Source organism: Hypomesus nipponensis, chromosome 28, assembly GCF_054491055.1.
Source record: "Hypomesus nipponensis isolate SF chromosome 28, ASM5449105v1, whole genome shotgun sequence".
Taxonomy (NCBI): Eukaryota; Metazoa; Chordata; class Actinopteri; order Osmeriformes; family Osmeridae; genus Hypomesus; species Hypomesus nipponensis.
Genome location: NC_140388.1, coordinates 3,884,590 through 3,897,911, shown reverse-complemented (window position 1 = coordinate 3,897,911; position 13,322 = coordinate 3,884,590). Strand labels below are relative to the sequence as shown.

General features: G+C 43.8%; 2 protein-coding genes and 1 pseudogene across 6 annotated transcripts; 2 read left to right on the top strand and 1 right to left on the bottom strand.

Moving 5' to 3' along the window:
* Positions 1-481: 481 nt before the first annotated feature.
* LOC146219535 (C-X-C chemokine receptor type 4-like) lies at positions 482-4,374 on the top strand (annotated as a pseudogene). Its single transcript, XR_014751088.1, has 4 exons — positions 482-570; positions 1,963-2,148; positions 2,716-2,864; positions 2,994-4,374. The product of XR_014751088.1 is annotated as a C-X-C chemokine receptor type 4-like (transcript).
* Positions 483-9,371, top strand: LOC146219533 (uncharacterized). 4 transcript variants are annotated; one of them, XM_084695070.1, is made up of 4 exons: positions 483-616; positions 7,200-7,321; positions 7,664-7,725; positions 7,829-9,371. In XM_084695070.1, the coding sequence occupies exons 3-4, from the start codon at positions 7,686-7,688 to the stop codon at positions 8,962-8,964; spliced, it is 1,176 nt and encodes a 391-aa protein (XP_084551196.1). In that variant the 5' UTR covers positions 483-616; positions 7,200-7,321; positions 7,664-7,685; the 3' UTR covers positions 8,965-9,371. The 4 variants fall into 4 exon arrangements, with proteins under 4 accessions (XP_084551196.1, XP_084551195.1, XP_084551194.1 ...); XM_084695069.1 differs by lacking the exon at positions 483-616 and adding an exon at positions 6,256-6,816; XM_084695068.1 differs by lacking the exon at positions 483-616 and adding an exon at positions 6,256-6,879.
* On the bottom strand, positions 4,852-7,097 carry LOC146219534 (cilia- and flagella-associated protein 20-like). The gene is made up of 4 exons (XM_084695291.1): positions 7,083-7,097; positions 5,209-5,313; positions 4,999-5,109; positions 4,852-4,857 (listed from the first exon to the last, which is right to left on the bottom strand). The coding sequence occupies exons 1-4, from the start codon at positions 7,095-7,097 to the stop codon at positions 4,852-4,854; spliced, it is 237 nt and encodes a 78-aa protein (XP_084551417.1).
* Positions 9,372-13,322: the final 3,951 nt, after the last annotated feature.

Below are 13,322 nucleotides of genomic sequence, written 5' to 3'. Positions count from 1 at the left end.
GGGGCCAATCCCACACATGCTTTTTCTCCCACTGTGTTAACCATGAAAATCACCATCGGTTTTGGAAAACAGATTCCCCTGGCAACAGTGTCAGTGTGAGAGGTTATGACTTGGAGAGTCTCTGTGCTGTTTGTTTAATGTTTGCAGTGAAAACATTCTAGATATATTTTACTTAACGTCTCCCAAAAGCTTGTAGAGAAACTCAAACTGATCCAGGCTTCATAAGCATGTTACTCACCTGTGAGACATACCCCACCTCGGTCCAAAACAACACTTTCCCTTCAAGAAGAACTGGCACACACCCGCTCCTTCCTCCTCCTGGGGTCTGCTGCTCTGTCTGGCTGTGACACAAGCCCAGGGAGACCGCACCGGGGGCCCAGAGAACGACACCCCAAACAGTCTCGGTGAACCACAAACAGGAGGCAGCGTGAGCGATGATGCAATTCATTTCATCCTGACTGAACTGAGGGCTCTGCGAGACATGGTGGTGGTTCAGAAGGTGGAGCTGTTTGTCTACAAGGCCCAGCTGTCAGTCACCCAGACTCAGTTACAGTTCTTCAAGGACCATCTGTCTGTCACCCGGAGTCAGTGGAAGAGATGAGAAGAGACAATGCAGGTAATATTTGACCTGATTGTGTTACTGTATCATGCATTACTAAATATTACATGACAAATAGTGTTGCTTTCGTCAACGAAAATTATGACTAAATATCGTCGTCAACGGACCTTTATCAAGTGACGAAGACGAGACGCAGCGTAAATGCTGGTGATGTGACGATGACTATAATTAAATGTATAATGCAATATCGTTGACGAATAAAAACGAGACGAAATGTAGTTTACAAAATAAAAACGAGACAAAATGTTATAACGTTATTTTGACTCGTTTACTTGCGTTATTATTATTAGCTAACTCATGAGGCTGTGCTTAATGTGTCTCATTTTAACGTTAGCTTTAGACGTTAGCTTTAAACGTTAGCCACTGGAGCTGAAACCGACTGAGAGTCTGAGACAAACGTGTATGAGTAGCCTAGCGTGTGTGTTTGTGAGAGAGTGTAAAGTGTAAAGTGGGTTACCATGTGTGTGTATCACACTTTACACTCTCTCACAAACTTTACACTCTCTCGCTATAGCTACTGTGTGTGTGTGTGCGTGTGTATTTGTTTGTATGAGAGAGTCTAAAGTGGGTATACCTGACTGACTGCATGTGTACTAAGCATCCCTTGTTGGCCAAATACTGTAGCTAGTTTTGTCATTCACATAGCAATCACAGTGAACTGAATTTGGCATTGACAACATGACTTTGAATATCGTATTCTAGACTAATAGGCCTACATTAAACACATGGTTTTGGCATTGACATGCTTCTCGAGACTGCTTAGACTACTTCTGTTTTGATTAAAAAGAGACTACAATACTATTTTCATTAACTTAAACTAGACTAAAGGTCATCAGTTTTCGTAGACTAAAACTAGACGAAAATGTCATCAGTTTTCGACCACTAAAACTAGACGAAAATAGTCATGGATAAGTCTGATTAAAATAAGACTGAAATGCTCAGACTTTTAGTCAATTGAAACTTGACTAGACTAAAAGAGTATGAACGTGACTAAAACTAATAAAAACTTAAATGACAGCTTGACACAAAGACTAGAATAAAACTAAAATTAAAACAGGCCGCCAAAAACAACACTAATGACAAATCAAGAACACATAATCCTGTCTTTGTACATGGTTTTATATGCATTGTACCATTTCTTATATACACATATGATATTTATGATCGTTGACCTTCAAGCCCAGGCTGCAGATCTTGTCACCCTGAAGACCAGGCTGATGGCCAGTGAAGGAGAGGTGAAAGAACTACAGACAGAGATCTCTAATAACAATAATAGAGTAGGTAATGGTGAACATATTTTTGAGACAATAATGGGATGAATCTTACAGCATTTCTTACTTCAGGTTTACTGCCGCGGACATCCGTAGTTCAGGGAACATAGGAGTTAACATGTACAAGAACGACCTCCTGATCGTGGGCAACGGTGTCCCCAATACCGACGGTCATGCGAAATTTGTGGCAAATGCTGTCACTCTGGAGCTGGAGCAGGGAGATATGATTAGGATGCGTCTTCCATCAGGCTTTGGCCTGTAGCATTATTCACACAATTATAGCACCTTCAGTGGTTTCCTTCTCTTCCCTATGTAAAACACTGTGCCCAGGCTCGCGACCCAGAGCTTAACCCTCACGCTCTCCTAGTTGTCTGTATAGGCAGCCCATGTAATCCAGGTGGAACTGTCTGACTTGACAGCAAACCCCTCTCCGATGTACTCAGGTGTTGTCGTCTGTACACCCCCGTGTTGTCGTCGGGGTCAATGATGCATGGGAATGGGTCTCGGTGTAGAAATGGTGTGTTACAAGTCAATAGTATCGAATGCATTGTAGCAGTTCACATGACATGACAGTGCTTAGATTTCAGCCTAAAACAGGTCACACTGACTCTAATAAACTGTATTTCATCCTAGCCACATACTACTGACAAGGTTGAGACCTTTACTTTGTAAATGCTATAAAATAAAATGTGTATTTTGTGTATAAAGTCGTTGTGACGCTGCGGTGGGTCACAACGACCCAGAGACAGCGCGAGGGTTGCGCGATAGACAACGGGTGCAATGAGTTGGGTCACAACGACTTGGATACAGCACGAGAATGGCGTAACATACTAGGATCGGTGAGTCACAACGACTTGGTGCTCCGTCGATCCTGGCCTTCATCAGTCTGGACCGCTACCTAGCCGTGGTCAAAGCAACAGACACGCACACCTCAGGCATGAGATAGCTACTGGCACGGAGACTGGTGTTTGTAGGTGAGTGTCTCTTATCTTTCCCTTATCTCTCTCGTGCCCATGCCTCTGTACTTGGTACATCTTCAGTTCTCCATCTCCTGATCTAACCACCAAATCTCTTTGTCTCCTGTACCTCGTCTCTTTTTCCAGGAGCGTGGTTGCCTGTGGCTCTCTTGGCAGTGTCAGACATAGTGTTTGCTCAGGAAGCAGGAGATGGGGTGATGGTGTGCCAGCGATGGTGTGCCAGCGCTTATACCCAGCTGACAACGCTCCTCTCTGGGTGTCAGTGTTCCACCTGCAGCTGGTGTTGGTGGGCTTGGTGGTACCGGGCCTAGTTTTGCTGGTGTGTTACTGTGTCATCGTGTCCAGGCTGACCCGTCGCGGCCCTCTGGAGGGGCAGAGACAGAAGCTCAGAGCTGTCAGGATCACTGTGGCGTTGGTCCTGTGCTTCTTGCTGTGTTGGCTCCCGTATGGTGCTGGCATCACTGTGGATGCCCTCATACACCTACAGGTCCTTCCCAGGGGCTGGAGTATGGAGGTGGTGCTGAGGTGTGTGGCTAGTGGTGGCTGAACCAATGGCATTTGCCCACTGCTGTCTAAACCAACAGCTGTATGCCTTCCTGGGGGCGGACTTCAAGAGCTCTGCCAGAGGGGCGTTGACACTCTGTCGCGACGTCTGCAGTCTGAAGATTCTACCTTGTAGATGCCCAGGAACCTCTACTAGCACAGAGTCTGAGTCATTTAGTCTACACTCCAGCTGACAGAATATAGGTGTGGATGTAGGCGTGGGTTAGATGAGGGTGTAGATGTTTTCTCCTGTATATGAGTAGAGGGTAGTCTGCTGGTCCGTTGCTTGCCCTTGTCTGAAAGATGAACTTTTCTGTAAATATGATTTGTGCGTCACTGTTGTTTTTAAGTTTGATTATATACAATAACATTTCTAATGACGTTTTCTCACTTTTTGTGTTTCTCTTCCTGTCTCTCAGAGTTGTCAGTGTGTGTGTGTTTGTGTGTTAGTTTCAATTATTTGGGAGGTGTTCACCCCTATTCCCTCTCCAGTTAGTGATGGTAGTCTTGGATGTGTCTATATCACTGTCATCATTATCATCATCATCCATCATCACATGATTGTAATCTACTGACCTTCTGCTTGTTTAAGGTCCAGGGTGGCTCATTATTAACACACTTAGTGTGACAGTATGTAACGGACGTGGCCACGCTCCGTCACTGCAAGGCGTCGTTCGCCACTCGCCGGGCTCGAACGCACGACCTCTGACTTGCCAAGCGCGACCACTACCAGCTACGCCAAAGAAAAGCTAGCTATTCGTTGACGCGGGTAGCCCATTACATACCTGAGGAGTGAGTTTCACAGGTTCACACCCGTACATTAGCATATCATTAGACAAATTGAGTAATTCCAACCCTCTAAACTACTGGTAAGACAAGAGGTGCCCTACTACTTGATTCCGATGGGTGATTATTTGGTGATTTAGATCAGATAAATTGGTTGATTTGTTCTGTATTGGGTGCCAAAGGCAGCTGGGGAACCAGCCTAATAAAGCTGCCTTTCTGTGGAACCAATCACTACTTTCTACTCAGTCACCTGGCCCAATCACTACTCTCCACTCAGTCACCTGTACCAATCACTACTTTCTACTCAGTCACCTGGCCCAATCACTACTCTCCACTCAGTCACCTGGCCCAATCACTACTCTCCACTCAGTCACCTGGCCCAATCACTACTCTCCACTCAGTCACCTGTACCAATCACTACTCCCCACTCAGTCACCTGTACCAATCACTACTCTCTACTCAGTCCCCTGTACCAATCCCTTATCCTTGTACCGTGACACTGATCCCTAGGTGTGTATAAAATGTTTATTGTGCAGAATAAACAGAAACAAAGAAAAGCAACAACAACACAAACAACAAATGCATCCTATTTTTTTATTGAGAGAATCTGCAACAACATTTCACATCTGGAATACAGTGGTAAGGTCCTGCATTGTTACTGCTGTGGAGACGAGGAGGGAGAGAGGGGAGGGGAGAAGAAGAATGAGAGGCTGTAGTTCTTACTGTTTTCTTGGTTTGGTGGGAGGTGTGGGTATGTCTCGGAGGTGTGTGCGCAAGAGAGATGTGTATGTGTGCAGCTCACCTTGGCCTGGTTTTGAACAGGCAGGTACAGCTTGAAATCTGCAGGCAGTTCATCCTCTGAGTACAGTCTGTGAGAGGAATACACCCTCCGGATGCGACCGTTAGAATGGATCTGAGGAGGAGAGGAGACAGACATTAAACACACTCTCTTCTCACCTGGTGTGCGGCAGTGTGTGTGAGAGGGTGAAGGTGTATGTGTGTGCTTCCAGACGTCATCCAGTCTTATAGGCATGGTGCAGATGAAGGGCTTGACCCGGGTTGTGCTCTGGTAGGCACTGGCTCGGAACAGCCGCAGCACGTTTATGTCATCCAGGACCTGGGGGGACGGAATCGGACAATGTTCATCGGAAACTGTTAATTATAAGCTTAGTACAACTAATCCATCTCCCGACTATTTTCTTTCCCTTACCCTTTGAGATAAAAATTATTCATATCAACAGGGCACAAGTATAAACAAATACAAAGAAATCCTATTTAAATTTAGCAGGAATTAAATAGTAAATGAAAAGAGGCACTGTTTCTTTTAAATGTTTGTAAATGACATCTGACTAGTACTATAACAAAAGCTGACATCAGGCACTTGTGTGTCAGATATATATGATAGAGGTATTTATAAAAAAATATGTCTATCGTTCTAGAACATCCAGAGATGGAAATTATGTCAGAATTCAATTAAGTTACGTTAAATGATTTTGTTGTAAATAAAGCCCAATTTATACTTAGGTCGCAGACACTTTTGAAACGGTCGCCGACAGAAATGATGTAATGGTCGACACTTTTAACCGTCGCTTGGAAGTGTCGCCTACCAGAAGAAATTTCTACTGGCGCTGATGTCGTCACATAGTGAACATTTTAAAGCCTAAAAACAGAACCAATCCAAATGTATAATAACGAGCCCATAGGTGATATGTGGACAAGTATTAAAAAACCTAATGTCCCTTGGCAAAAAATAATAATCATCTTCATTTGAGCTGCCAACGGAACATTTATGAACAGTGTGGTGCTGAACTTGTCCATTTAAACGTGGATGTCCGCAAGTAAAAAATTATACAAGTTATTATTTGGGTTGTCAAATCTGGAAGTTATTCCACTTTGTGTTTTTGGTTCAGGGACGTGATAATGATAAAGTATAGAATTTGTCTGCTATTAATAGATGCTACATAGGAAGAGTGACAAGATATGACGCAGGTGCAGGTACTAAACACCGTCCTGTGCCAGAAATGGGTGTGGGATCAACAGACAAAGGTGTTTCCAATTGGATACTCAAACAAGATGTTTCTTCCTTATTGACTCAAAGCATATTTCTGTCAAGTGAATATGAAAAAATGTCATGAACTGCATACTTCACATATTCCTTTCTAAGTGAACATTTTTAAAATAATACATCATTCAGGAGGATTAACAGTTGTTGTTCAATAACTTGATGGTACAACTTGGAAACATTACCACTTGTATCTAACAGATATGTATTACAGGCTTTTAACAATTACATTGGTAAAAGACAACTTGCCCAAGAATAGTTTTGGTGTGTCAAGATGGACTGATGATGATAATGTGATGTCACAACACTGAAAGAGGAAGGGCATGGTAATGTCATGGCAATTCCACCCTGTTTTTCCCTTACATACTGTCAGTGTATTGCTTGTCTTGTTGTCTTTTGGCCTCTAGAGGTCCTTACGGTGCCCTCATACCCGGCTCACACAGCTTGTAATCAATGTTATCAGGTTCACATGGGTGTCGTTCACCTGTGTATATTTAAGTGACTCTGCCTCATAGCTTCCTTGCTTGGTGTTTAGTTGTTCTGAAGCCAGTTGCCTGGGTAAGTGTTCGCTAACTCTGAGCCATTGTATTTTCTGTCGCCAGCGGAGTATCCCTTTCTCAGGTTTGTTTTGTGTGTTTTTTTTCCTTTAGGAGTTATTTGTTTTAAGATTTTCTTAATCTTTGGAATATTTTAGTGGAATGCCCTTAATTTTTATTCTTAGGACTACTGTTCTTTGCTTCAGCTGTGGATCATGCTAGAACTCTTATAATATTCGTTAATACATTAAATATATTCTGCATCAAGTTATACAAAGTGCGTCTTACAGATGGGTTTACCATCCTCCAGTAGCTCCAGGAATGTGAGCCGGATTCTCACACTGGAGACCTGAGTTCGAGTCCCAGCTCTTGACACGTACTAAACTCTCTTCTGATGTCATACAGGTGGATACCTCCTCTATAAAGGCTCATGCTGAAGAGGACATGACAGACTTGATCGCTGCAGGAGAGAAGGAGCATCTCTGAATTTGCTGAGTGACTATTTAAACTTTTTTTTTTTTATATTGGTAAGTGTTTAAAACTGAATAGTTATCAAATGTAGAATTCTGATCAAATAAATTAATTCATGTTAAACATCTGTATTAATAATATAGTGTGTTTAAATGAATGAATACAAATTATTAATATTGAGCTAAAAGTTGAATAATGATCACCACTCCATGCCATCTTAAACTAACATTGAAATAACTACAATTTTGGAATTACTGGAATACAAGATGCTTATAAAATGTTGATTAATATTATTATGCTGAATATACAAAAACACTAGACTTGTGACTGACAAAGACAACTGCAACATTTCTCTTCAATTCAATGACGTTACGTACACTTACTTTCGATTCTTTCAGAATCGAAGGAAACATTTGAAAAATGATTGGACATAAAATGTTTCTGCTACTTCTGATTATTAGTAAGTGATTTTAATGTATTCTAATAGCATTGAACTGAGGTAAATCGTTAATATTTTCAATTTAAAACATTTGGAAAATAATGAGCATTGATCAACTAAATAGGTTTGGGGAGCTGTCAAATTACAACTCCTGCAACAACCACAGCTGTCCCAGCAACAACCACCACAGTGCCAACATCAACAGATGCTCCTGCAACAACCAAAGCTGTCCCAGCAACAACCACAACAGTGCCAACATCCACAGATGCTCCTGCAACCTCCGCAGCTGTCCCAGCAACAACCACAACAGTGCCAACATCAACAGATGCTCCTGCAACAACCACAACAGTGCCAACATCCACAGATGCTCCTGCAACAATCACGGCTGTCCCAGCAACAACCACAACAGTGCCAACATCCACAGATGCTCCTGCAACAACCACGGCTGTCCCAGCAACAACCACAACAGTGCCAACATCCACAGATGCTCCTGCAACAACCACGGCTGTCCCAGCAACAACCACGGCTGTCCCAGCAACAACCACAACAGCTGCTCCTGCAACCACAACAGCTGCTCCTGCAACAACCACAGCTGCTCCTGCAACAACCACAGCTGCCCCTGCAACAACCACAGCTGCCCCTGCAACAACCACAGCTGCCCCTGCAACAACCACAGCTGCCCCTGCAACAACCACAGCTGCCCCTGCAACAACAACCACAGCTGCCCCTGCAACAACAACCACAGCTGCCCCTGCAACAACAACCACAGCTGCCCCTGCAACAACAACCACAGCTGTCCCTGCAACAACAACCACAGCTGTCCCTGCAACAACAACCACAGCTGTCCCTGCAACAACAACCACAGCTGTCCCTGCAACAACCACAGCTGTCCCTGCAACAACAACCACAGCTGTCCCTGCAACAACCACAACAGTGCCAACATCCACAGATGCTCCTGCAACAACCACAACAGATGCTCCTAAAACAACCGCTTCTTCAACAACCACAGCTGCTTCAACCACTGCTAGTGCTGCAAGAACCACAACTGTCCCAGCTCCAACATCAACAGCTGCTGCTACTACAACATCTGCTGCTTCTTCTACAATAACAACCACAACTGGTGCCACAACTACTGCTGGCATCTCAAAAAAATCCACTGCTGTTTTCAAGACGACCACAGATTCAGCCTCAACTGGCATCAGCTACAAGTTTAGTATTCTCAAAATCTGTGTAGCTTTAATCATCCAAACAGCTTTCTAGAATGAGTTCCTCCCAAATTGGCATGTGTTTTATAGTCCTTGTATAGTAATCTATTATTAATTTAGAGTAATTATTTAATGTACTCATCAATTATAACTCTTTCAAAAAGCACAGTTGCGTTCATGGTATAGCGTATACCTTTCTCAGCACATTTAAGACTGGCTTTACTGTTTCACATGGTTCAGGTTTTTCTAGACCCTGTGCTGTACCCTAATGCACTTCACAGCTAAAATAATTAGTGTGTTTTCCAAAGAAAGGTGTGAGTCTTCTTAACCAAATGAATTATTGTGCTCATCTAGTTTTATTTCACTGACTGTCTTAACTAGGAGTATTTGTTTGTTCTTTATTCCTATTGAATGAATGTTAATTTGCAATTCACTTAATAAAATGTTACTTGGCATGTAGAAGTATCGGTCCTTCGTCTTTCTTTCACACTATGCTATGGTCAGAGCTAGTAAACCATTCAATTGATTTAATGAGTAAGGGTGTTGGGATAATCCAAAGGATTTAGTGCTGCAACCCAGGCGCATCTTGAGGACCGAGCCACCGTCAGCACCGCAGACAGCGGCCCCAGCAGGAACAGGGGCTTGTCATTGATGGGATTTCAATCAGAATCGGATTTATTCACCATGAAAGTTTGCACTGACAAGGAATTTACTGTGGCAGGAAGGTGCATACATTATCCCTGTATTAGGCAGCCCATGTCATTGGAGTGGCATTGTCTGACTTGAGCACCCCCCCCCCCACCCCCCCAGTCCGAGGTTGTGAAGGATAAAGAAAATGTTTCACTTTTTTTGAATGATGAAAAGTTGTCAATATAGCTGTGGGTCACAACGACCGGAGGACAGCTCAAGAAAAAAAAGTTTCACTATTTGTAGCATGAAAAGTTGTCACAACATGGCTGTGGGTTACAACAAACCGAAGACCTATCGGAGTTCACACTGGCTGTAACCCTGGTACCTAGTCCGTCCTCACAAAAAACACACCACACACACCTCAGGAATTAATATTTTCGCAGACCCACCACACACCTGGAATGTAACAGTCATATGTGTGATATGAAATGTAGCCAACTGCTAACTGTCTAACAAGGAGACAGATGTGGACATATATAGATACAAACATTCACACCTTGTTGCTATGATGTCACTTCTGTTCATACTCTGGTTTGTTGAGAAGGTTATGACTCAGACACCTCCTTCAAATCTCGTCTCGGTCAATAGACGTCACGTAGATAACAGATACCAGTGATTTTACTGATACTATATTTTCAGGTTTGACCCTCCTCTCCCTCTTCCCCTCTTCTTCTGCATCTCTTCTGTTTGTCCTCCCACCCTCTTTTCTCCTTCCTCTCTTTCCCCCCATCTCCTTCCATCCTTCCACTCTACTTCGCCCCCCCCCCCCACACACACACACACACCTTCTTCCTCCCCACCTCCCTTCCCCCACGCTGGATGTGGTCATAGGAGTCGCTGGAGGAGGGGCTGGAGGCACGGCAGGAGGCCTTCTGCAGCCTGCCGGTCCCCCGGCAGAAGGGTCTCAAGAAGGAGAAAGAGTTTCTGGATTGAGTCCCCTGCCCCCCAAAGGTCACTTTATGCTCTTTCAAATGTGCCAAGCTCACAAAGCTTTTACTTTGCAAGTCAGTCCCACTGTGCAGCTTTAGCATGGGGGCTGTGACCTTACACATTCTCCTGGAAACTGTTTTCAGATCCATCACCTGAGCATCGTAGGCGTGGTGTTGGAGCTGGTTCTGCTGGGCATGACAGAGTTTGACCGTCGCAGGCCGTCCGTCTCTGTGAGTGCCCCTCCTTCCCGGTCCTGCATCGCAGGGCTGCAGTGACATCACCATGTCTAGATAGGGACATGGAAGTCATGACCATCTACTCTAGGGGTTTTCAAAGTGGGTGCCGCGGAACCCTGGGGTGCCGTGACACATGCTCAGGGGTGCCGCGGAATGGCCCAAGGCTTGATCATTTAATGACATAAAAAAACATATCAATTTCAAAATTCATTTTATTGCAATATAAATTGTATTTGCAGCACAAACAACTATAGGCTACAGTTTACAGTTGATTCGGGGCGTAACGTCAACAACAGGTCTTTAGTTGACTTTGTTCGTTATTCCGTATTGACAGCAGATGGAGGAGTGCAGGTATGCGCAATGGATACGTTCTAAAGAGAGCGCATCCACCTCCATAGGTACAAACATCGGAATCGAAATCAGCAAAGAGAAAAGTGAGGCATTATAAGGACTCGTACCTCCAGTATGGGTTCATTTGGTGTGGCGAGGTAACCTGCCCGACACCAGTATGCCTGGTCTGAAGGGAGACGTTGGATAATGCAACCAGTTTTTTAGTTGCGAGTTGCTTGCTAAATCTAAAAAGCCACACACTTTAGCAGAGTTGCTCATATTACCGGAATGCAAAAAAATGGTTGAGGTAATGCTAGATAATGCTCTCTCTGTCTCTGTCTCTCTCTGTCTCTCTCTCTTTCTCTCTCTCTCTTTCCCCCTATTGGCTCTCCAGTCCACCCTGTCGGACAACATTGAATATTAAACCGAAGAAACCTAAGAAACCTGAATACATGCTCCCTCTCAAAACATTGGAGAGGGAGCACTGGTGATGCAAAACCGGTTATTTGGCATTAGCAGCTCCTCCAATAGAGAAGTATATTCTAAAAACAAAAGGTTCTACATTGAACCTTTTAGGGTTCTATAGCTTGGTACATATATGGCACCCTCAAAAGGTTCAATATAGAACCATTGCAGAGGGTTCAATATATGGCACCCTCAAAAAGTTAAATATCGTTTTTTTTATTTATTTTTTATCATATTTTAACACTTAATCATCAATAGTGAATAATACTGCAATTGTGATAATCAATCATTCTTGTATAACCATTTGGGAAAGTGCTGTAGGCTAAATGCAACTATTATTTTAATAAAATACCCAATAACTTGATAGCAAACCTTTGTTTACAGCTGTTGTTAAAGAAAGAGAGGAGAGGTGGATTAAAAAATGGACTGTAGTTTTTAATTAAAAAACTCAACAGTTACAGTGATGAACTAATCTGATTGTATAATTTCAGAACAGGGATGGACACTTTTAAAAATGTTGTAAAAAGATAATGCTCCTAAAAGCCACGGCAAAGACGAAGTACACCTCCAGCAGACATTGAATGGCATGTGCCACATCCATCTCGCCGCTTATGATGCTGACGCCATCCATCATAATAGATGCTCTCCTGGCAAGAAGGGGAGTCTCTGCATCGTGGAGGATGATGACTGGAAATGAGCTGGGTGGTTCCTATGAAAATGAGAAGTGATGGTTTGTGCGTTAGCTGTGCGTGTGTGGTCTTCTCCCTAGTGGATTGCTTGTGGAACTGCAGGTGACCGTGCTGCAGATGACAAACACATCTGGTCATTACTATTAAAAGTAGAACCCCTAGATCCAGTCATTATATATAACGCCCCTTCAAAGAGATTTGAAGAGTAATATATCACCCAGCAGTACTGCATCCTAACTTGTCATAGAAGCAGCAGATGACCAGTATGAGGGCCGAGGCCCAACTCCAACACGTTCATACTGGATGTGACTAACATACATAGGGGATCATCTGTTACCTGAGGGGACTGGTTGACGAGTTCATCAGAACAAGTACAACTTAATAATGTGTTCATTTACCAGCTTTTATTGAAAGTAACGTACAGGGTGACATGTGACCCTGCAACCTGCGAGTCAAATGCAGATCACCCACCAGGTCATCAACCATCAGATTCCACAGTGAACAGTCTCTATAAATCATCACTTTAACATCCTTCATGAGAGGTGGGATCTTCCTCCTGCATGTTCTACCATCATCATCATCATCATCATCATCAACAATCAGATTCAGTGTGAACAGGAATATGAAACCTGACCACTCAGGTGTTTAGAGGAGTGGGACTACAACTACCACACACCTCACTGGGATGACATCACAGACACCTCTGATTGGCTGATCTTTACATCAGGGTATTTGGCATCACCAGCTCTTCCAATAGAGAAGTATGGGTAGAGTTTCTCAGTGAAGGAGTCTTTCTGAGTGTGGATGTGAGTCATGTCTTCAGGGTGGTAGAAGGACACCTCCCCCCTGTCCCAGTCCAGCTGAACTCTGATCCTCTGGAGTCTCCTCTTCAGAGGGAGAGTCTTACCCAGGACATCAGTGTACTCACCCCTCCCCAGCAGTATACACCAGACTCCATACTCTGGGGATGCTTGTATCTCCCCCTTCCCGTCTGCTGACTCTCTGGCCACACCTATAGTCCAGTCAGGATGGTCCCCCACCTCCACCTCTCAGCTGTGCTTCCCTGAGCTGAA